The 21831-nt window shown below is 44.6% G+C and overlaps 1 protein-coding gene across 8 annotated transcripts in view; it reads right to left on the bottom strand.

Moving 5' to 3' along the window:
• SORBS3 (sorbin and SH3 domain containing 3) overlaps positions 1-21831 on the bottom strand; it is a 92735-nt gene that overhangs the window by 7730 nt on the left and 63174 nt on the right. For 6 of the 8 annotated variants that reach the window (XM_058194752.1, XM_058194754.1, XM_058194749.1 and 3 more), the window contains 7 exons: positions 21535-21590; positions 15314-15435; positions 12762-12847; positions 10195-10241; positions 8214-8328; positions 5897-6022; positions 2522-3055 (listed from right to left, as the gene is read on the bottom strand). In XM_058194752.1, coding sequence (XP_058050735.1) covers positions 2522-3055; positions 5897-6022; positions 8214-8328; positions 10195-10241; positions 12762-12847; positions 15314-15435; positions 21535-21590 — 1086 coding nt within the window. The remainder of the gene's footprint in view (positions 1-2521; positions 3056-5896; positions 6023-8213; positions 8329-10194; positions 10242-12761; positions 12848-15313; positions 15436-21534; positions 21591-21831) is intronic. The other 2 variants (XM_058194755.1, XM_058194756.1) reach the window with 1 other exon arrangement.

The raw sequence follows: 21831 nt of genomic DNA, 5'->3' as shown, positions 1-21831 counted from the left end.
AGAAGGACAGTTTGATACCCTATGTTTTTGGAGACGCAAAAGAAGATAAAACGGCCCTTATAAATGACCCAGAAAGAAAACAGATGAAAGGTTTTGGTTACTACCTTTAAAGCGCTCCATGGCTTAGGGCCTGGGTACTTACGGGACCGCCTACTGTTACCGCATGCCTCCCACCGACCCGTACGCTCACACAGAGAGGGACTTCTCAGGGTGCCGTCCGCCAAACAATGTCGGCTGGCGGCCCCCAGGGGAAGATCCTTCTCTGTGGGGGCTCCTACCCTCTGGAACGAACTTCCCCCTGGTTTACGCCAAATACCTGACCTTCGGACCTTTCGCCGCGAATTGAAAACACATCTATTTATTCGCGCGGGGCTGGCTTAAATTTTATTGGGTTTTTATTGGGTTTTTAAATTTTTATTATGAATTTTAAATGGGTTTTTAGTTTTATATGTTTTAAAGTCTTAGGCCAATGGTGTAATAAGTTTTTTAAATTGGGTTTTAATTGTATATTGTATTGCTTGTTTTATTTTGGCTGTACATTTTGCCTGAGTCCTTCGGGAGAAGGGCGGTATAAAAATCGAATAAATAATAATAATAATAATAATAAAATGTTTGCTAATTCTAGAAGGGTGAAAATCCTGCTAGAAATCACAATACATTGTGTTGATCACAAGTGCCACAAGCCAGATAGTCAGGAGAAACAGCATGAAAATAATAGCTCTGCATATACCAAATATTTGTGATCATAAATTATTTCTGTGTCATGTAAGATTTGCCTGCCAATGACGACAACCACAATGCACCGAGAACTGATGATGATGTTAGCGGAGATGAAATTGGACATTTTGTTCCTTTTTTTAAAACCAGTATTTAAATTTTTTTCCCCCATTTTACTCCAATTACAAGTTCACATTTGAAATATTTTGTTCACACAACATGGCTACGCCTTATTACTATATTGTGTATAATCCTTCCAGGTGTAGTACGATTGGGATTCGGTGTTTTGTGCATGAAAGATTGCAATGCTGTGATGTTTATTTTGTTTCCAGCTGCAACCATAGACTTCGCCTTTAAATGTTAGCAACTCTTCGGTTGTTAATTGTCTAACCAAGTTGGGCTTTTGTGAAAACTAAGGCGCATCAATTATAGGTGCAAGGAAATGGAAGGGGGATCCGGTTTTCCTCATTTGATGTTCTGAAATTGTATCTAGACTTTTGTGAGCAGTTCAGTTATTCAGACCCTGTATAAATACAAATACAAATACAGTATTTGTATAAATTGAAATAATACAAGAGCAACCAATAGATTTAAACTTAATGTTAACCACTTTAATCTAGATTGCAGAAAATATGACTTCTGTAACAGAATCATCAGTGCTTGGAACACTTTACCTGACTCTGTGGTCTCTTCCCATAATCCCAAAAGCTTTAACCAAAAACTTTCTAATATTGACCTCACCCCATTCCTAAGAGGACCATAAGGGGCGTGCATAAGAGCTACTGTCCTATTGTTTTTCTCTTTATTTATATATATAGATCGGGAGGTATCATCTCGTTTGTTCAAATCCCCCTGCAACTCAGACTAATCTGAGCACAACCAAGCCCCCACCCAAACAGGACACACCGCCAGCCAATCAGAGCACAAAAAAACCCCAGCCAATCAGAGCACAGCCAAGCTCCCACCCAATCAGTTCAAACCCCCACTAGCAGTTAAAAAGGAAGAAACAGCTGCAATCACACATTGCTCCCAGAAGCACGAAGCTGAAGCCTGAAGATGACGAATGAGACTTCATCGAAACGTCGCCAAGACACTTCCAATTTTACGCAGGAGAAAACCCGAATAACCAAAGACCTACATACAAACACCCACGAAAACCTCAGAAAACATATATATATATGCTTATACCTCCTTATATTTCCTCATATATATGTTTATATACTATATAATCTTTTGTGTGATGCTTATATATATTGCTGTGACAAATAAATAAATAAATAAATTTGTCATTTTTAATATGTTCCTTTTTATACCCTTGCATTTATTGTAAGCTGCATAGTGCCATTGGAGGGGTAGGTTTTAAAAACTGGAAAACACAGAAATATTCATTTTAAGTTGTCTCTAAACCAGAAGCAAAGGACTGAATCAGAGGAAACTCATCAGGGTTGGGGTACAAATCAGGGGTGAAATCCAGCAGGTTCTGACCGGTTCTGGAGAACCGGTAACGGAAATTTTGAGTAATTCGGAGAATGGGGATTTTGCAATATCCTTCCCCTGGAGTAGGGAGGCAATGGAGATTTTGCAATATCCTTGCCCCCGGAAAGGGGAGGAAATGGGGATTTTGCAGTATCCTTCCCCTGGAGTGGGGAAGGAATGGAGATTTTGCAGTATCCTTCCCCTGCCATGCCCACCAAGCCACACCCACATAATTGGTAGTAAAATAAATTGGATTTCACCACTGGTACAAATGGTTGGCTTTGTTAACCTACTGGAAGGTTAGAAGGGCCTAAAAACAGCATCTCACCTGCGAAGGAATGGAAGTCCGTGTGTGGGAAGTCAGTACAGGAGGAAGAGGTCGTGGTGGGTCCTTCATCTGGAGAGACGCGAGAGGCTGCGGGCTACCACTGGACATTTTCCCTGGGCTTTGACTCTGGGGACTGAAAGAGCGAGCTCTGGGTGCATCCTGGATTCTGTGAGTCGTGGTCTCAAGATTTTCAAATTTCGGAGAGATGGGAAATGTGAATCCAGAGGGGGCAGAGGAGGAGAAGGAGGAAGAGGAGGAGGAAGAGAGCAGGTCTGGTGCCAGAGCGCTTGGTAGGCTTGTAGGGGAAGTCTCAGACTGCCACCTACCGCCCAGACTGAGTGTATGTGCCTGGGGGGATGAGCTGGCATGGGTTGGAAGGCCCGGAGAGGAAGGATATTCCTCCGAATTCTTCACCCTGGGCACTTTCACCACCTGGACATAGTTGGCTGGGAAAATACCCTGGCGGTTTGTGCCAGAGATGCGACCTTCATACCAGTTCTCGTCGACCCTACGGACGAGGCAGATATGTTCACCCTGGCAACAGAGAAGAAGAAAAAAGAAAATAGAACAAAAGTTAGCATACCGTGGGAGTATGCAAGGAGAGTCCTGAGGCTGAAGTACACACCCAAGACGAGATTGTCTGCCCTTCGCAACAAACCCTTTGAAGCTAAAGGCCACCCAGCTTGTTCCAGGCACAATGGGGCCATCTTGATATTTATTTGTTTGTTTGTGTGTATGTGTGTGTTTCTACGGCCTCCCATTATCAGCAGTGGGGTATGGGATGTAGGATGGGAACAGCATCTGGCAGCAGTAACTCTGGGTGGTGCACAACATTAAAGCAACAGCGACGCCTTAATTCGCACCACATCCAGAATATATTTGAAAGATCTATAAACTAGGCCAGCTGTTACCCTACCATACTCGTCTCTATGGCCTCTTGACTGGTTGAGTAACAGCAACCAGTTTATTTATTTACTCTATTTATTTATTTACTTTTTCACCACATTTTCTTTCACCACTGGTGGCGCAGTTGTGAGAGCGCAGTACTGCAGGCTACTTCCGCTGACTGCCAGCTGCCTGCAGTTTGGCAGTTCAAATCTCACCAGGCTCAAGGTTGACTCAGCCTTCCGTCCTTCCGAGGTGGGTAAAATGAGGACCCAGATTGGTGGGGGACAAGAGGCTGACTCTGTAAAACGCTTAGAGAGGGCTGTAAACAGTGGTTACCAGTTAGCCCCAGTTCAGGCGAGCTAGTAGTGGAGATGGTGAGGTGAGGGCGAACCGGTTCTCTCTGACGGTTAGCTTGGCCCTCCCGCCCACCACTGCGTTATACATATTTTATATTCAATCATTTTTAGCCCAGCTGAAAGGCGCGGCAGAGCAGATTGATGCGTCTTAGCTGTTCCTCAATACACTGCGCTTGCGTAGAATGCGTGCATGAATCGAACTGGTGGTAACACCGGTCAAAATCCACCACTGGCTGTAAAGCACTGTGAAGCAGTATATAAATCTAAGTTCTATTGCTATTGTCCTTCCTTCCTACCTTCCTTCCTTCCTTCCTTCCCTCCCTCTGCCCACTGCCAGCAGTTCAATCCTGACTGGCTCAAGGTTGACTCAGCCTTCCATCCTTCCGAGGTGGGTAAAATGAGGACCCAGATTGTTGGGGGCAATGTGCTGACTCTGTAAACCGCTTAGAGAGGGGCTGTTAAGCACTATGAAGCAGTATCTAAGTCTAAGTGCTATTGCCCTCCCTCCCTCCCTCCCTTCCTTCCTTCCTTCCTTCCTTCCTTCCTTCCTTCCTTCCTTCCTTCCTTCCTTCCTTCCTTCCTTCCACGGTACACAATGGTTAGAATGCAGCATTGCAAGCTAACTCTGCCCACAGCCAGGAGTTCAATCCTGACCTGCTCAAGGTTGACTCAGCCTTCCGTCCTTCCGAGGTGGGTAAAATGAGGACCCAGATTGTTGGGGGCAATGTGCTGACTCTGTAAACCGCTTAGAGAGGGGCTGTGAAGCACTATGAAGCGGTATGAAAGTCTAAGTCCTTTTGCTATTTATTCCATTTATTTATTTACTTTTTCACCACGTTTCCTTTTCTCCAAAAGGTCAGCAATGACCCAGATCCCCAGCGGTGGGGAAGAGAATGCCCGTTTCAAATATTATTGTTATAAATGTTCTTAAGGTTTATAAAATCGTAAGTTCTGTGGAGTGGAACATTTGTTCAACAACAGCCAACCTGATTTTGCAAATACATGCCCTTTGTTCTTTCTCCAGAAGCTACTAATTGTTAGGTCGCTCTTTGAATTAAACATGAATCCAGAACAAAGCATTTAAACTGAGCAAGGACATTGCTCAATTGATCTCGGTCAAACAAAGGTACAAAAAGGAACTGTAATCTCCAGATGATTTGAGCTACCTTATCTAATATCCCTGCCCATCAAAAACAGATTGATAAATGCACAGGAAAGCTGTACAGTAACCCAAACCATCTGCAAGGCTCATCTTTCTCTCTTTAGCAAAATGTTGTGTTTTTTTTCCTGGTGGAGAGCTTTCCAAGAGTGATGAGATGATACAAGATGATCAAAACTCAGCAAAGCCGGCTCTGCCATTGGCTCTGTACAATCCGGCTTCTTTCAGGCAGTGGTGAAATCCTCCACTTTTCACCGCCTGTGCCTGCACGGTGTGTGCTAAATGCACGCTGTGTGCACAAACGCACAGTGCGCACCAAAAGCACGCTGCACGCATATGCTTATTGCACACCAAACGTGCTTTGCGTGGAAAAAGATTTGACAAGTTAAGTGGAACAGCAAGCGGGGGGGAACAGCTGTGCCGCGTGATTTCGATTCGCTAAATCTAAAGGATTTTTTAAAGGATTTCCTGCTTTCTAGTGAATATAAAACCATGCGACACAGCTGATTGTTAGACATATCGATTCAGAAAAACAAGTAGCTTTTTTAAACTATGGGTTCGCCCGAACCGGTAGCTTTTTTTTTTAACTACCGGTTCGCCCAAACTGGTAGTTTTTATCACTACCGGTTCATCCGAACCGGTGCGAACCGGTAGCATTTCACCCGTGCTTTCAGGTGGCAGTTTTCAGCACTGATGTTCGAAAGTGGCAGGACATTATTTATAACATTGTTCCATCACCACAGGAGGTGCCCCTTGCATTTTTTCCTACAGGCACTAAAAATGTTACTGGCTGCCTCAGAGCTCCATTTATGAGAAGCGGAGACAGCCAACCCAAACCCCACATCTGTTGGAGGGGAATGAACTGGCCTGGAGCCCAGACGAGCCATGGAAAGGAGGCCCTGAAGCCTTTTTGCTGCTGGCTCCACTCTGAGCAAGAATGGTATGTTTCTGCTAATACGTGGAGTTTGATACCTTTCGGAAGGACAGTTCTACTGCCAGGTCTCCTTTGAAGTTGTACTGGGCCACTGCTTCCCCATACTCCAAGACTTGGATGGAGGGCACTTTGATGGGCTTGGGAATTTCGGTTGGAGGCAGGACCTATGTTGAAAAAGGAAGGTAGAGAGTCTGAGTTTGGGACTTTGGCTGGATTTGTGTTGCCTGTGTTCTGACCTAGGCTTCCTGAGACAATAAAAAGCACACAATTAGTTCCCAAAACCCTCTTTTTATTTCAATGGCTGTGAATTCTGTTCATTCCCAGCCCGTGATGAGTCACAAATAGTTTGTAAAGAGTCTTGACAGAAGTCTGCCACAGTCTTTCGGGATAAGGCTGACAAGCACCCGCCTTTATCTCCCTTGACACGCTGCCAAAGACTTAATTGGCAATTAGCTTTGCAAGGCCACATGGAACACAGAGTCAAAACGGAGCTTCAGAATTTAAACCAACCAGCACGAACAAAGTTGCTTCCTGCAAAGGCTCACGTGCCCTTGCTCCTCTTTTATGTCTTATGGGAGGGGCCCATCATCTTACTCCCTAGTCACCCCTTTTGTCTTAACTGTCCTTGCCTTCTGGCAGCTCTGCACATGCGCGCACTGGGTACAGGCTCCCCCTGTTCCTCTGCCTCGCTGATGTCAGCCTCTGGAGGCTCTGGAGTCAGTACATAACTCCCAGATGGCCCTGGCTCCACCTCTGCCTCTGATGCAGGGCCCTCGTCTGACCCTTCCCCAGACTCCAGGACTGGCCCATGTTCCTCCCCAGCCTCCTCACTGTCTGACTCTGCTACCAGCTCCGCACCTGGACCTGGTTTGTCTGCCTCTCCTCCCTTACCCATTTGAGTAATTCCCAAGTCAAAACAATGTACAAGTAAGCAACACAGGCAAAGGTGCCAGGCCTGAAACAGATCCAGAAAGAAGCAAGAGAGTAAATAAAATACTAAGGGAGAGGACCAAGGTTGAGAAACACCTGAGCAACTGAAGAAGATGGAAACGTCTGTATCTCACAACACTCCCCACATCTACTACTGGTGCTCTGACTTTGTCTCCATGCTAATGGTAGACAGAGGAATAATTGAACCATGGTTAAATGCAATTGGGTCAAGGCCTACATTCAAATAGTAAGCCTTAATGAAAGGATCTTTCATTTGCTATGCATATATATGCCAGTGATGCAAAACAAATGAAATCGGCCTACAGTTTTTGGGTACCACTTGAGGTCGTCCAAAGTTTTCGCTGAATTATATTTCAGAAGGAAATACAATGATTTTCAAAACACGGGATAATCCGAACAATTATTTCGTGCCACTGACTAATTTTATCACGTCTAAACGACATCAGACTTATCATTTGTCCTGGCCCAGCTTATTCAGAGACTAACTGCGGCCCTTGGCTCTACAATCCTTGACACAACAGTGCTGCTTATTAAGAGACCACCACAATGCAAATTAACAGCTCCAAAGTTGCCAACAACTCTTCTATTCCAAAATAATTGCAGTAGTCATAATGCCTTAAAAGGCCTAGAGCAGGGGTGTCAAATTCGATTTCATGGACGGCCGCGTCAGGGTTCTGTCTGACCTCAGGGGGCCAAGGGTAGGCGTGGCCAGTTCAACGTTACTCTTATTGGGGGCACCTGTGATGGCCCGAGTGCTCTGCCAGAGAAAACGGGCTCCCGAGCTCCGTTTTTGGCTGCGACGGCCTCCTGCAACCCTCTGCCAGGAAAACGGGCTCCCGAGCTCCGTTTTTGGCTGCGACGGCCTCCTGCAACCCTCTGCCAGGAAAACGGGCTCTCGAGCTCCGTTTTTGGCTGCGACGGCCTCCTGCAACCCTCTGCAAGGGAAAACGGGCTCCCGAGCTCCGTTTTTGGCTGCGACGGCCTCCTGCAACCCTCTGCCAGGGAAAACAGAGCTCAGGAGGGCCGCGTGAGCTCTGTTTTCACTGGTAGAGGCATCACAGGCCAGTCCTTTGCTGTTTTCAGGGCGGCCCCGCGGGCTACAGCTAAGCACCCCACGGGCCAGATCTGGTCCCCGGGCCTTGAGTTTTTTACATTCCTCCTGGTCTGGAGGAATAATAGAATGGAAGCATAAAAGAAGAAAGTATGTCTGCCAATATCCAGCGTGGCACAATGAAACAAGTTTTTTTAACTACTAATTTTGCCCTTTAGCAAGTGGGGATCCTGAACTCTTAAAAAGTTAGCCCCTTCCCTCAAATTTCTGCTGCCTCCTCTCTCTTCCGTATACAAAATCTATTTCAAGTTTACTTGAGCAGCCAGGAAGTCCCAATGGCCCCAGAGGCTTACCTCCACGTAATTAGCAGGGAAGATGCCCACCCTGCCGTGGTGTTCCCCTTCCAGCCAATTTTTGTCGACTTCTTTGTGGATGTAGACAATGTCACCTTTCTGTAAGGTCAATTCTCTGAAAGACAAGCAGGTCGACATAAGGACCACTGTTAAAAACTTCTTTCAGAGCGAACCTCCTTCAAGGCTCTCTTCAAATCAACTCTCTGGGTTTGTACAAGCCACCTCCTGTTCAGGTTAATGGCTTAATGCCACAATTGAGACAAATTGAATCCTTTCGTTGGGTCCAAAGTATGTAGCTGTGGTTTTTCAAGCTATGTTGCTCCAGGAAATATTTGGTGGAGGACAGTGGGGTGTGTTCTCCACTCAAGCAGAAAAACAGTGAGAGTTGAAGGACTTGGGCAAAGCTTCACACAAGAAGATCACGTGACCCAGAATGGGGAGGGGATGAGGAATCTTGTTGCACTTGGAAAGCACACTGGCAATTTTTCTCCCCCTGTTTGGTTTAATTCGATTTCGATCCTGCCTTTCTCCTCTGAATAACTAACACTATTTTTAAAAATAATAATAATAATAATACTAAACTTTTCAATATTGCTTTTGTTTTTCAACTTGTGTTATCTGCTTTCCGGGCTTCTTAGAATAGAAAGGCAGGATTCACACCGAAAGTCACACTAAACTCTTTTTCACCATTAAGAGCCTGTTAAAAAGAGACGGCAGATTTATGCTAAATGTTGAGCATACCAGGCAGAAAGTCTGTGGAGATTCTCAGCCATCCGAGTCTCATGGATTGTCTCAAAGGTGCTTTTTAAAAAGGCAACGGAAGTATTTTTTTTTCCTTGCGGAAGAAAAAGTTTTGCTTCTCATCCAAGAAGCTTCATCAGTTCTGACTGATGTTCTGACTGACAGTTCTGATCAGTGAGATGATGGAGCCATCGTTAATCTCTGTCAAATCCAACGGATCAAGAACGTTGCAGCTGGTGAACCAAGTGTATTTGGGGTGCTTTGGAGCAGGTCACTACCTAAGTTTTCGATCCATGGCATAAGAAGAGTTAAGCATTCAACATGGCAAAACATTCCATATGTGGGTTAGAGCCATATGTTCCACGGTACAGCATATGTTTTGCATTCTAAAGTTGCTAACTTCACATATGGCATTTTTAATGAAATTGAGATGTCCTCCCAAAATTCCTGGCATTTGTAATCTGGAAGTATCCGGAGTATAAGACACACCTTCGTTTTTGGGGAGGAAAATAAGCAAAAAGCTGACTGGCAGGTGGATCGGCCTCCCGGAATGCCCCCAATCAGCTGTTCCCAGAGGTGAATTTTAGCAACAGGTTCCTTGGTTTTGAGCTCTGTGCCTTGCTTTTTTTTTTTTGCTTTTTTTTTCTGCCTCTGAAACTCCATTTCAGAAAAAAACTTTTTTCTGCCTCTGAAAGCCTCCAAAACAGCTTCAGAAAAAAAGCCTCTGAAGCTCTATTTGGGGACTTCTTTTCTGAAGCTTTGTTTGGAGGCTTTTTTTCTGAAGCTCTGTTTGGAGGCTTTTTTTCTGAAGCTCTGTTTGGAGGCTTTTTTTCTGAAGCTCTGTTTGGAGGCTTTTTTTCTGAAGCTCTGTTTGGGGGCTTCTTTTCTGAAGCTTCATTTCTGATGCTTTTTTCAGCCTCTGAAACCTCCGTTTCAGAAGCTGGGCGGGGCTACATTCGGACTATAAGATGCACCCTGATTTTCACCCTCTTTTTTTGGGGGGGGGGGAAAGTTGCATCTTATACTCCAAAAAATAGGGTATATCTAATTATATCAAATGCTATAATTTAGTAATCACCTTTAGAAACCTCTTGCGGCCGTGCCAAAGGCTTTCAAGAGCTCAGTGTGACCTTGGGCCTCAATTCTGTGCTACAATAATCACAATTCACCAGTGTGGCAACAGCGCCAAGACACTAAAATATTATATGACTGCCAAAGGCTGTCAGATATAGCTACTTACTTTGGCGATTCTGCTTGGAAATCAAATTTGAGGCGGGCAGCTTTCATCTGGCAGAGGGGGAGGAAGAGAAATAAGTTAAAAGCAGACACAGAGTCCAAAGCCCAATTAAAGGGCATTCAATTATAAAGAGAAACCAGGCACTTCGTCAGGATAGTAAAACATAAAAGAAAACCAGCCAAGAACACAACTACAGGTAGTCCTTAACTTATGACCACAACTAGGCCCAGCATTTCTGTCACTAAGTGAAACAGTTGTGAAGTGAGCTTGCTCCGTTTGATGACCCTCCTTGCCACAGTTGTTAAGTGAATCACTGGAGTTAGTAATAACCCGCCGTTAAGTGAACCTTGGGGCTTCCCCATTGACTTTGCTGGTCAGAAGGTCACAAAAGGGGATCACGTGACCCCAGGGCATTGCAACCGTCACAAATACGAGTCGGTTGCCGAGCATCCACAATTTTGATCCTGTGACCATGGGGATGCTACAGTGGTCGGTCGTAAGGGTGAAAAACAGCAGTGTTACTTTTTTTCGGTGTTGTTATAACTTCGAACAGTCACTAAATGAACCGTTTGTAAGTTGAGGACTACCTGCATCAAGCATGCTGGTATGGACTATAGCCGTGATGGCGAACCTATGGCACGTGTGCCACAGGTGGCATGCGTAGCCGTATCAGTGGGCACGCGAGCTCAGCTCTGGCATGCGTGCGCTGTTGGCCAGCTGATTTTCGGGCCTTTGGGGCCTACCAGAAGTAGGGAAACAGGTTGTTTCCTGCCTCCGGAGGACCTGGGGGAGGCCCGTTTTTCTCTCTCACCTGGCTCCAGAACCTCTCTAGGAGTCTGGGGGGGGCGAAAACAGCCTTCCCCCTCCCAGAGGTCCTCCAGAGGCTGAAAACGGCCCATTTGCCAACTTCCGGTCCCACTGGAAGTTAGCAAACAGGCAGTTTCTGGCATCTAGAAGACCTCCGGGGGGGAGGGGAGGCTCCCCCCGCCCCGACTCCTAGAAAGGCTCTGGAGCCAAGTGAGAGAGAAAAACAGGCCTACCGGGCCATCGCGTGCCAGGAGTGGGGGGAGTGGGGGGTTATGCGCGCATGTGCGGGGGCACGGCTCATAGAATTATGGGTGTGGGCACACGTACGTGGGACCCCCCCCACTGCCCCCCCCTCCTGGCAGACAGTGGCAAAAAGGTTAGCCATCACTGGCCTATAGAATACCAGAAGTGGAACAGGTACCTTACGCAATGGAAAACCCAATCTAAGCTGTTTTCTAATGTTTAATTCACGCCCTAACCTCACCTATTCTTGACATGCGGACAAACACTCAACGATGCAAGAGAGGTTTCGGGTTTGGCTAAATTCCTGCAGAAAGTTTTACAATTCCTCTGCAAGGAATTTCTTATCCTGTCAATCAGGGACGGAGAAAAACACTTGTCTTCTGGTAAACTGGCGACGTATGGAAAGCAAAAAAACTTGGACAGCAAATCTGTCACCAATGTATTTTTTCTCTCGGTGAGAGCAGAAAAATTAAAGCAGATTAACTAGTGGTACGAATGTGGCTGAGTTATTATTTGGCTCCTGATAAATAAAACATTCTAAAAGAGGCTGGAAAATCCATGGCCTTTCAAATGTTGAAAGATTGTCCATCTCGGATTCTAGAACAGGGGTGTCAAATTCAAGGCCGGCGGGGCGGATCCGATCCGTGAGGTACTTAGATCTGGCCAGTGGTGGGATTCAAATAATTTAACAATTGGTTCTCTGCCCCAATGACCAGCTGGGTAGGCATGGCTCGGTGGTCATGTGACTGTGTGGGTGTGGCCAACTCAACATCACTGACATCGATGGGCGCTTCGCCTTAGCTGTTACAATGTACTAAGGGTTAACCAGAGAGGCAGTTTCTGTAAGCAGGACAATAAAGATTAGGCTAGAAACACCACCAGAATGTTTCCTTCCTGCCTTCCTTACAGGATTAGTCCTGTAAAGTGGAAAAAAACATAATAAGATTTCTTCCAACAACCAGTTCTCCGAACTGCTTAGAAAGTTAACAACCGGTTCTCCCGAATAGGTGCGAACTGGCTGAATCCCACCACTGGATCTGGCCCGCGGAGCCACCCTGAAAACAGTAAAGGATCGTCCCATGGTGCTTCTGCCAGCGAAAACGGGCTCCCGAGCTCCATTTTCGGCTGCCAGGGCCTCCTGCAACCCTGTGACCATAAAAATGGAGCTCAGGAGCCCATTTTTGCTGGCAGAGTGCTCAGGCCACCATAGGTGCCGACAGGAGCGACATTGAGCTGGCCATCCCCTTACCCCTCCCCCCGAATGCGGCTCTCAATGAAATTGAGTTTGACGCCCCTGTTCTAGAAGTTGTCCCAATGTATCTAGAAAAGGGGTCTCCAAACTTGGCAACTTTAAGACTTGGGGACTTCACGCTGGCTGGGGAATTCTGGGAGCTGAAATCCCCAAGTCTTAAAAGTTTGTCAAGGTTGGAGACACCTGAGCTAGAAGAAGCCACGTTGAGAAAGACCAACAGCCCACGACAATCCAACCTGCCTCTTCTTGGGTGGAAATTGCAGCTCACCTTCTTCTCATCTCTCTTGGGAGGACTATCTAGAAGGATTTCTGAAGAATCAAGGAAGGGACTTTGCCCCGGGACTCTCAGAGGATCTGGATGAAGAAAATAAGGGAAAGAGTGAAATCTTTTTGAACTGAAAGGAAAAAGGTAGAGCTAACTTTCAACCAATCATATAAACCAAATGTCAATAATCCACTTTGCAAGAAACAGCGCATCCATATTATATTGAATAGCGATATTCAACTCCAACCATCTACAATACTTCCCTTGGAGCAAACTAATCCTTACCCCCATTTCTCTTATTTTACACATTCCTTTAATTTGAACACACATAGACGCAACACAACGCAGCTACCCAAGTGAGCAAAATTAAGATTGGTGGGTGGCTCAGTTCATTGGCCCAGAAAAGGAAACAGAACAAAACTGGAAGTAAAATAAAATGGAACAGAGCATATTGGCAGGACCTATAAAGATTAATTGGGAACAATTTCACTATTTGTCTTCTTTTGAGAGAGATGAGTGATTTGGGACTGGCTACAACTCCCTAGATAGCAATGGGAGAAAGGGAGTACATATATATATGATTGCTCTCCAAAAAAACCACTTGGCTCTCCAGCATCAAAAAAATTATTATCCAGCTGCCCAAAAATGCTTTCGTGTCACTAGACTCCATCCATATTGATTAAGGAGCAAAGGAAAACATTTTAGGAGACGCTTCCGTGTTTTCATCTTTCTTAACAAGAACGATCCAGAACACAACAAAATAGCTGACCACCCACTGTATTATGGCAAATTTCCAGAGTTGGATGCTTCAACCCGTGTATTTGCTGACTTAGCTGCAATTTGCATCATATTAGCATTAATATGCAAGTCAAACTGTAATGAGGAGGTGGTGGAGAAAAAGACGATCTTCAGCCCCAAAGGGAAAAAAAAAATTTGGTGCATAATTAAGGAAATAATGTTCCATGTCTCTATCTCTAAATACAGATTGCAACTCGTAGAAAACTATACATAGCGCATTATTTTAGAAGGGAGATGAAGAAAGAATATATACGATAAATGTTCTCAGAAGTTTTTTCTTTTTGAAAAAAAAAAACATACAGTAAGAAACCTAGCAAGAAAGATTCTAAAGTAGTTTTCATTGTCCGCTTACATAGATGGGATTTAACTGTCACCGAGTCTCTTTTTTGTCCAGAAGATGTGGAACATAAACACCAATCTGCACAATACACTTCCTATATATATATATATATTATTTGCATTTATATCCCGCCCTTCTCCGAAGACTCAGGACGGCTTACACTATGTTAGCAATAGTCTTCATCCTATTTGTATATTTATATACAAAGTCAACTTATTGCCCCCAACAATCTGGGTCCTCATTTTACCTACCTTATAAAGGATGGAAGGCTGAGTCAACCTTGGGCCTGGTGGGACTAGAACCTGCAGTAAGTGCAGGCAGCTGTGTTAACAACAGACTGTCTTACCAGTCTGAGCCACAGAGGCCCATATATGAGATCTGAGAAGATCTATTTTACCTCCAGCCTTTTCAAGGGCCTCTTTTTTTCCAAATTGGCACTTGATTACAGAAGACAGCAAAGCATGCTCACTTTCTAGAGAATATACTTTTTTTCCGAAAATAAGACCCAACCCCAAAATAAGCCCTAGCATGATTTTTCAGGAGGCTCGCAATATAAACCTTACTCCAAAAATAAGCCCCAGTTAAGATTGTCAGCCAGATGGATGCATTTAGTACCGTATTTCACTGAAAATAAGCCCTAACTAATTTTTTGGAGATACCTATAAAAATTTTGGGGGGAAATACATTTACTCACATACTTATCGGCTCTCCACTCATGTAAATTAGGGAGTGACCCTAACGGTTTGAGATCATGTATTTTTATAACAGGGATGTTATTATTCACAATTAATGCCAGTATTATTTTTAATTTATTGTATGTCTATTGCTGGTCGATGACCGTAATAAAATGTTTATATATAAAAAGCCTTAGCTGGAAAATAAGCCCTCCCCGAAAATAAAGCTGGAAATCAGGTAAGACGGCAAGAAGAGCCCCATCTTGCTCCACACCCCCCAAAATAATAAGACCTCCCCAAAAATAAGGCCAAGCGCTTATTTTGGAGTTCATAAAAATATAAGACTGGGTCTTATTTTCAGGGAAACATGATATTTATATATTTATTGGGTGTATACCAACCACACTCTAGCCACTTATTATCAGTTGAGAAGACCAGACCTTGTAGATGGCTGCACTTTCTACCCTGTTTTCCCAAAAATAAGACCCAACCAAAAAATAAATCCTAGCATGATTTTTCAGATAATAAGCCCCAGTTATGAGTGCCAACCAGATGGATGCATTTAGTACCATACTTCCCTCAAAATAAGACCTAACCAGAAAATAAGCCCTAATGTGTCTTTTGGAGCAAAAATTAATATAAGACCCTGTCTTATTTTTGGAGAAACACAGGAATATTCACCCCCTTGAATTGTTGAATTGAATTACATGCCCACATTCTTCCATATAAACCCTGAGTCATACCGTTCCTGGGTAGAGAGTTGCTCCAGGTACTCCTGGTGACGCCTGGGCTTCCCTTCTCCATTCTTGGGCTGGCTGGTATGTGGCCCGGGGCTAAAGGATGGACACCAGAAATGGGCAATGGGCTGCCAAGTAAGAAAAGTTGGGGACACAGTGAAAGCAAGCTCAATCCAGCCAATATAGGCAGTAAAATCAGATCTGCTTAATGACTAACTCACTGACACTTGACTTAAGCATGGTGTCAGGAAATTGTTATTTGCCTAACTAGTTGGCCAGGCAATATATAAACTAACTATGTATGTTGGTAGAAAGGCATGATATTGCTTTAAGGCTGTGCTGCATCATGCAAGCATCCTGATCAGTTGAGCTCTGTAGCCATTGTATAAAAGGACTACTAAATTATGGCTTGTGGGGAATCTACAGGGATGCTACAGCATTGTAACATGATGACATGCTGCAACTGTATATTTGAGCTTTATGATCGTTGCTTGATCATGGCTAGTTACTGATTCCTCAAGATACTGACTGTTGTGAATTGAACTGTGTTTTGCCGAACTGAAAGAAGACCTTGTTTGTTGTGCAAGTCTACGTTAGTAAGAAGACTTGGTATTTGTAACTTCCCTGACTGACCGGCTTTATATATCTTGGACTCGATCATATTTCTTCACATTTCATATCTACAATCTGCCTGGGACCAACCCCATTTGTAATCCATACAAGGAGCCATGATGGTGCAGTGGTTAGAATGCAGTATTGCAGGCTAACTCTGCCCAGAGTTAAAGTTCGATCCTGATGGGACTTTTTTTTTTGGTAATTTTTTGGTAATTTTTTTAACACACACACACACATCAACATACAATGCATTTTTTCTGAACAAATATTGGCCAGGTTTCAAATTCATACAATTTTTAGTTCTCTTCCAACACATTTTATATGCTTACATTAATATATTTTCTCTCATTTCTATTTTCCTTCTTTTGTTTATGTTGTATCTCTAATGTTACCCTTCGCCCTAAATTCTAATCATTTATCAACTTCTCTCTTTTTTCCGCCCCTCTCCTTACTCCCTTTAGATTAAACCCTTTATTTCCCAGTTAGTATTTGTAATCCTTTATATATACTACTTATCAAACATCAGAATCATTCATATAGAATAGAATAGAATAGAATTCTTTATTGGCCAAGTGTGATTGGACACACAAGGAATTTGTCTTTGGTGCATAGGCTCTCAGTGTACATAAAAGAAAAGATACGTTCATCAAGGTATATAAATATATTTGCAATTCAATAGCAATCCATATAGTATTAATCCTAGTCAAAAAAGAAAAGAAAAAAAAAGAAAACTCAATTTATCTTCATAATATCATTTCTAATGCTTTAAATAAATTCCAGTTACATTGAAAAACTTTTTGTAATTTCAAATTCCATTATTAATGTTTAAGCCATTTAATATATTGTCAACTATTTTTTATGCTTTCAAATTCCATTATTAATATTTAAACCATTTAATATGTTTTCGACTATTTTTTAATTTTCTTCTCTTTCTTTCTCCCCCTTTCCCCCCCCTTTTTCTCTTAAAATCCTTTATTCTTTTTGCTTGTCCTGTATTTCCATCCACTCTCCTCCTCCCACTTTCCCGCATTCTTATCTTCTCACTATTAATCCCAATGTGGTCCTTTAACTTTGTATTTTTTTTCCTCACCTCCTGATGGGACTTAAGGTTGACTCAGCCTTCCATCCTTCTGAGGTCGATAAAAATGAAGACCCAGATTGTTGGGGGCAAATATACTGACTTTGTAAACCATTTAGAGAGGGCTGCAAAGTGCAATTACTATTGCTAATTTTATCATGCTCCTTCAACAAAAGGAGAAAAAAGGATTTGCATCTTGGAGATGGGAATAAGGTAAAGGTAAAGGTTCTCCTTGCACATATGTGCTAGTCGTTCCCGACTCTAGGGGGCGATGCTCATCTCCGTTTCAAAGCCGAAGAGCCAGCGCTGTCCAAAGACGTCTCCGTGATCACGTGGCCGGCATGACTCAATGCCAGAGGCGCACGGAACGCTGTTCCCTTCTCACCAAAGGTGGTCCCTATTTTTTCTACTTGCATTTTTTACCTGCTTTCGAACTGCTAGATTGGCAGAAGCTGGGACAAGTCACGGGAGTTCGCCCCTTTACACGGAAGCACTAGGGATTCGAACCGCTGAACCACTGATCTTTCGATCGACAAGCTCAGGGTTTTAGCCCCTGAGCCACCGCGTCCCTCAGGAGATGGGAATACAGCCAATCAATAATCCACAAACAAGCAGCACCTCTCAGGGATCCTTTCCAATAATGAAAGACTCTACCTTCCTCACAATTTCCTCTATTTCTACGATTAGCTTTGATCCATCCAAAACTCCTTCCCTTGTTCTTGTGGAATCAAAGCTCAGAAGTTGAGCAGGTTTCTCTCCAACTCTTCTTTCCACAAATAACTAGCAGGCCTCTCTTGAAGTCCAAGCCAGAGGCCCCTGGAGATGTCTTAGCAAGTCAGGGTCAAGATGAACAGGAAGTGTGGAGGCTACAAGAAGAACCTGGCAAACAGCAAATATTTTGCTGATGTACAACTTCAGCCCTTTTAAATTGTTTTGATGCAGGATTGTCCAACCTTGCCAACTTTAAGACTTGTGGACTTCAACTCCCAGAATTTTCCAGCCAGCATGGATGGAAAAATTGAGGACCTGTCTACTGCACGAATCAAGAAGAGGGCCGTGAAAATATTTACAAATCCCTCACATCCTGGACATAAACTGTTTCAACTCCTACCCTCAAAACGAAGCTATAGAGCCCTGCACACCAGAACAACTAGACACAAGAACAGTTTTTCCCCGAAGGCCATCACTCCACTAAACAGGTAATTCCCTCAACACTGTCAAACTATTTACTAAATCTGCACTACTATTAATCTTCTCATAGTTCCCATCACCCCTTCTTCCACTTATGACTGTATGACTGTAACTTAGTTGCTTCTATCCTTACGATTTATATTGATATATTGACCATCATTTGTGTTGTAAGTGTTGTACCTTGACGAACGTATCTTTTCTTTTATGTACACTGAGAGCAGATGCACCAAGACAAATTCCTTGTGTGTCCAATCACACTTGGCCAATAAAAAATTCTATTCTATTCTATTCTATTCTATTCTATTCTATTCTATTCTATTCTATTCTATTCTATTCTATTCTATTCTAGAATTATCGTTAAGTGTTGTTCCTTATGATTCTTGATGAACATATCTTTTCTTTTATGTACACTGAGAGCCTATGCACCAAGACAAATTCCTTGTGTGTCCAATCATACTTCGCCAATAAAAAATTCTATTCTATTCTATTCTATTCTATTCTATTCTATTCTATTCTATTCTAGGACTATCGTTAAGTGTTGTTCCTTATGATTCTTGATGAACGTATCTTTTCTTTTATGTACACTGAGAGCATGTGCACCAAGACAAATTCCTTGTGTGTTCAATCACACTTGGCCAATAAAAAATTCTATTCTATTCTACTCTACACTTTCACTGAGTTTTATATCCCGTGATGAGGCATGCAGCAAAATTGTCAATTTTGGGAAGCCAAGTTGCCTGTTTTGTGCAAAAGACAAACAAGAATACAACCAGGCAGGAGGGCAAACAGCTGAGCTTCAGTGCTTAGTAATTTTATTTCTCAACCACTATAAAACAGTCTCTCACCTCGTGCATTTAAAAAGTACCACAATCTGATGGTTAAGTTTTGGCTCTGCAAGTTGTATGAATGTCACACTGTGGGTTGTATGTTATGGCGTACATCTTAGCATTGCTATGTAAACCTGGCCGCTAAATTAGTCAACAAGCCATTACTAAAACAAACAATGTGTAATCCAGCCTATACATCACACACACAGACAGACAGACATACAGTACACACACCCAGAGACTATACAGTTTCAACAAGGAACGTATCATCATTTCATCTTTCATAATCGTAAGATGTTATTAAGTTTTCGTGGAATGGATCCTGGAGAAGGGCGGGGAGGGCCCGGAATCTAAACTCCAGATTCTTACTCAACTATGAAGCGCTTAAAGTGATCTTGTAGAAGTGGTGGGTTGTTACCGGTTCGCCCCGGTTTGGGCAAACTGGTAGCGGTGGCAGGAGGCTTCAGCCACCCACACGCAGAAGCGTCACATGTGCCCACAAGTGTGTGTGCACCCACGAGTGCGCGCACGCCAACAAGCGAACCGGTAGCCACGGGATTTGCAACCCACTACTGTCTTGTAGGGTTCAAGTGGCTTAGTGAAGTAGGCCAATTGCCTACGTTTGCAAACACAAAAATCCCCCAATTAACTGTCCCAACTGGGCCATGCTATAGAGCAGTGTCGGCGAACCTATGGCATGGGTGCTGGAAGCGGCACGCAAAACCATCCCACGAAGAATGCGTGGCCTCGCTGGCTCCTCTTCCGCGTTCCTGTGATCATATGCGCGCCGGTCAGTTGGCCGTCGTGGACGCGGGAGCTGCGGAACCCAGAAGAGCAGCGTTCCAGCACACATGCGCAGGCCAGCACCCAACCTTCTGTGTTGACGTTGCGCGCATACGCGAAGGCCAGCTGTTCGTCGGGTGCGCTTCCATGCTGGTATCCGGGTGTTTGGGTGCCGGCTCACACATGCGCGATGGACCTCCACTCTTCCGGGTATCAGTGCTCCCGCCCGCGCGCAGGCCAGTGGGGCCGCGCATACATCACGGGATGGTTTCACGTGCCACTTCTGGCACCCAGGCCAGCACACAGGAACATCAAAGTTTCGCCATCACGGTTATAGAGGCAGTCCTCGACTTACGACCACAATTGAAGTGAACCCCTGCAGTTGTTAAGTTAATAATACGGTTGTTAAGTGAATCTGGCTTCCCCATTGCTTGTCAGAAGGTCGCAAAAGGGGATTACATGACTCTGGGCAGGGGTCTCCAACCTTGGCAACTTTAAGCCTGGAGGACTTCCACCCCCAGAATTCCCCAGCCAGCAAAGGGAATTCTGGGAGTTGACGTCCTCTAGGTTTAAAGTTGCCCAGGTTGGAGACTTCTGGTCTGGACCATCCTCCACTATTCTTCCGAATTCTTTCCATGTCAGAACCAGTCCCAGAAGACAAGATTCAGCCAGCTCTCCAAGAAGGCCATCAAAAGTTAGAATCTAACTCACGTTCCCCCCCCCCCGACACATTTTCTCTTCCCCTCTGTCCAAAGTCCCCGACAGCCAGACTGTTTTCTCTTCCCGATGACCCTAAACGTATCTTGCTTGCTTCTTTTTTCTCTCTGCGTGTGTGAGACAGGATGTGCAAAACAGGATGAGTCCTGATAAGGACGGCCTTGCTACTTCAGACCGAAAAGTCCCTGCCCTACTCAATGCTTCACTGTTTCTCAACGTTAGCGACTTTAAGAAGGGTGTGAACTTAAGAAGGGTGTGAAGCCCACGCTTCTTAAAGTCGCTAAAGTTGAGAAAGTTAGGGCCAGATCTTCACTGCTCTACTCAGCTAACGCAATGAGTCCTATGCCCTGCGGTTCGCTTCCTCCTCCTGCCAACCCAAACCTTCCCAGATATATTTCTTCAAGACATGGAAGCTCTCTTTTTGCCAGGGAATCTGGGCGGGATGCTTTCAGTTCAGCAGGCAGAAAGTTCAGCTCATCTCTTAACACACACACACAAACACACACACACACACACACACCACTCCTTGCAAGGGAAAGGGAGCAGCGCTCCTGAATGGAAGAAAAAAAACAACAACAACTTTCTAACTCTCAAAACTTTTCCTCTTTCAACCCTTCAGTTATAACAAACTTTCTCCAACGTCTGCAGGTCGGAAATGCAGTCCAAAGCATCTGGAGATCTGGAGTTTAGTGATGGGAAGCTACCCTCCTCCCTTCACCATGCTGCACCCCCGTTTGCCTTGCCTTGCCTGCCCTGTCTTCCTTTCCATCCCACCCACCCTCCCCTCTTGCAAATTTTTCTCCAGCCAGGCAGGCAGGCGGGGACGCAGCAGATCCACCCGAGACGCTTTCGGGATGACGCTACCCTTGCCAGCCAAGGTGTGGCCGGCTGGCAGCTAGAAGGAAGCAGCAAGTGGCAAGCCGGGCACTCTGCATGCCAGCATCTAAGAGTTGTGCCAGCCTCCCTCCCTCCCTACCCCCTCCCCTCCAACACCCTACCCAGTTCCACATACTCACCAGCGGGCAGGGAAGGCCAGGGAAGAGGGGCAGTCAGAGGAACCAACCGGGGGATTCTGCGAAGAGAAAGGGGAAAAAAGAGAGCTGACACAGAGAGCGGTGTGGGGAAGAGTCTGAATTCGTGTCGTGGGGCGGAAACCAGCCAGCAACAAAATATTTAGCCAGCAGAGAGGGAGGGAGGGAAGCAAGTTCCAGGCAGGGTGCTGGGAAAACCAGGGGAGGGTGGAAGCAGGCGGGCAGGCAGGACACAGCAGGGTCCTAAAGGCCAACTGGTCTAAAGGAGAATCCCAGACTGGC

The sequence above is a fragment of the Ahaetulla prasina genome, chromosome 9 (genome assembly GCF_028640845.1).
Source record: "Ahaetulla prasina isolate Xishuangbanna chromosome 9, ASM2864084v1, whole genome shotgun sequence".
Taxonomy (NCBI): domain Eukaryota; kingdom Metazoa; phylum Chordata; class Lepidosauria; order Squamata; family Colubridae; genus Ahaetulla; species Ahaetulla prasina.
This window is presented reverse-complemented; position numbering and strand designations above follow the sequence as displayed.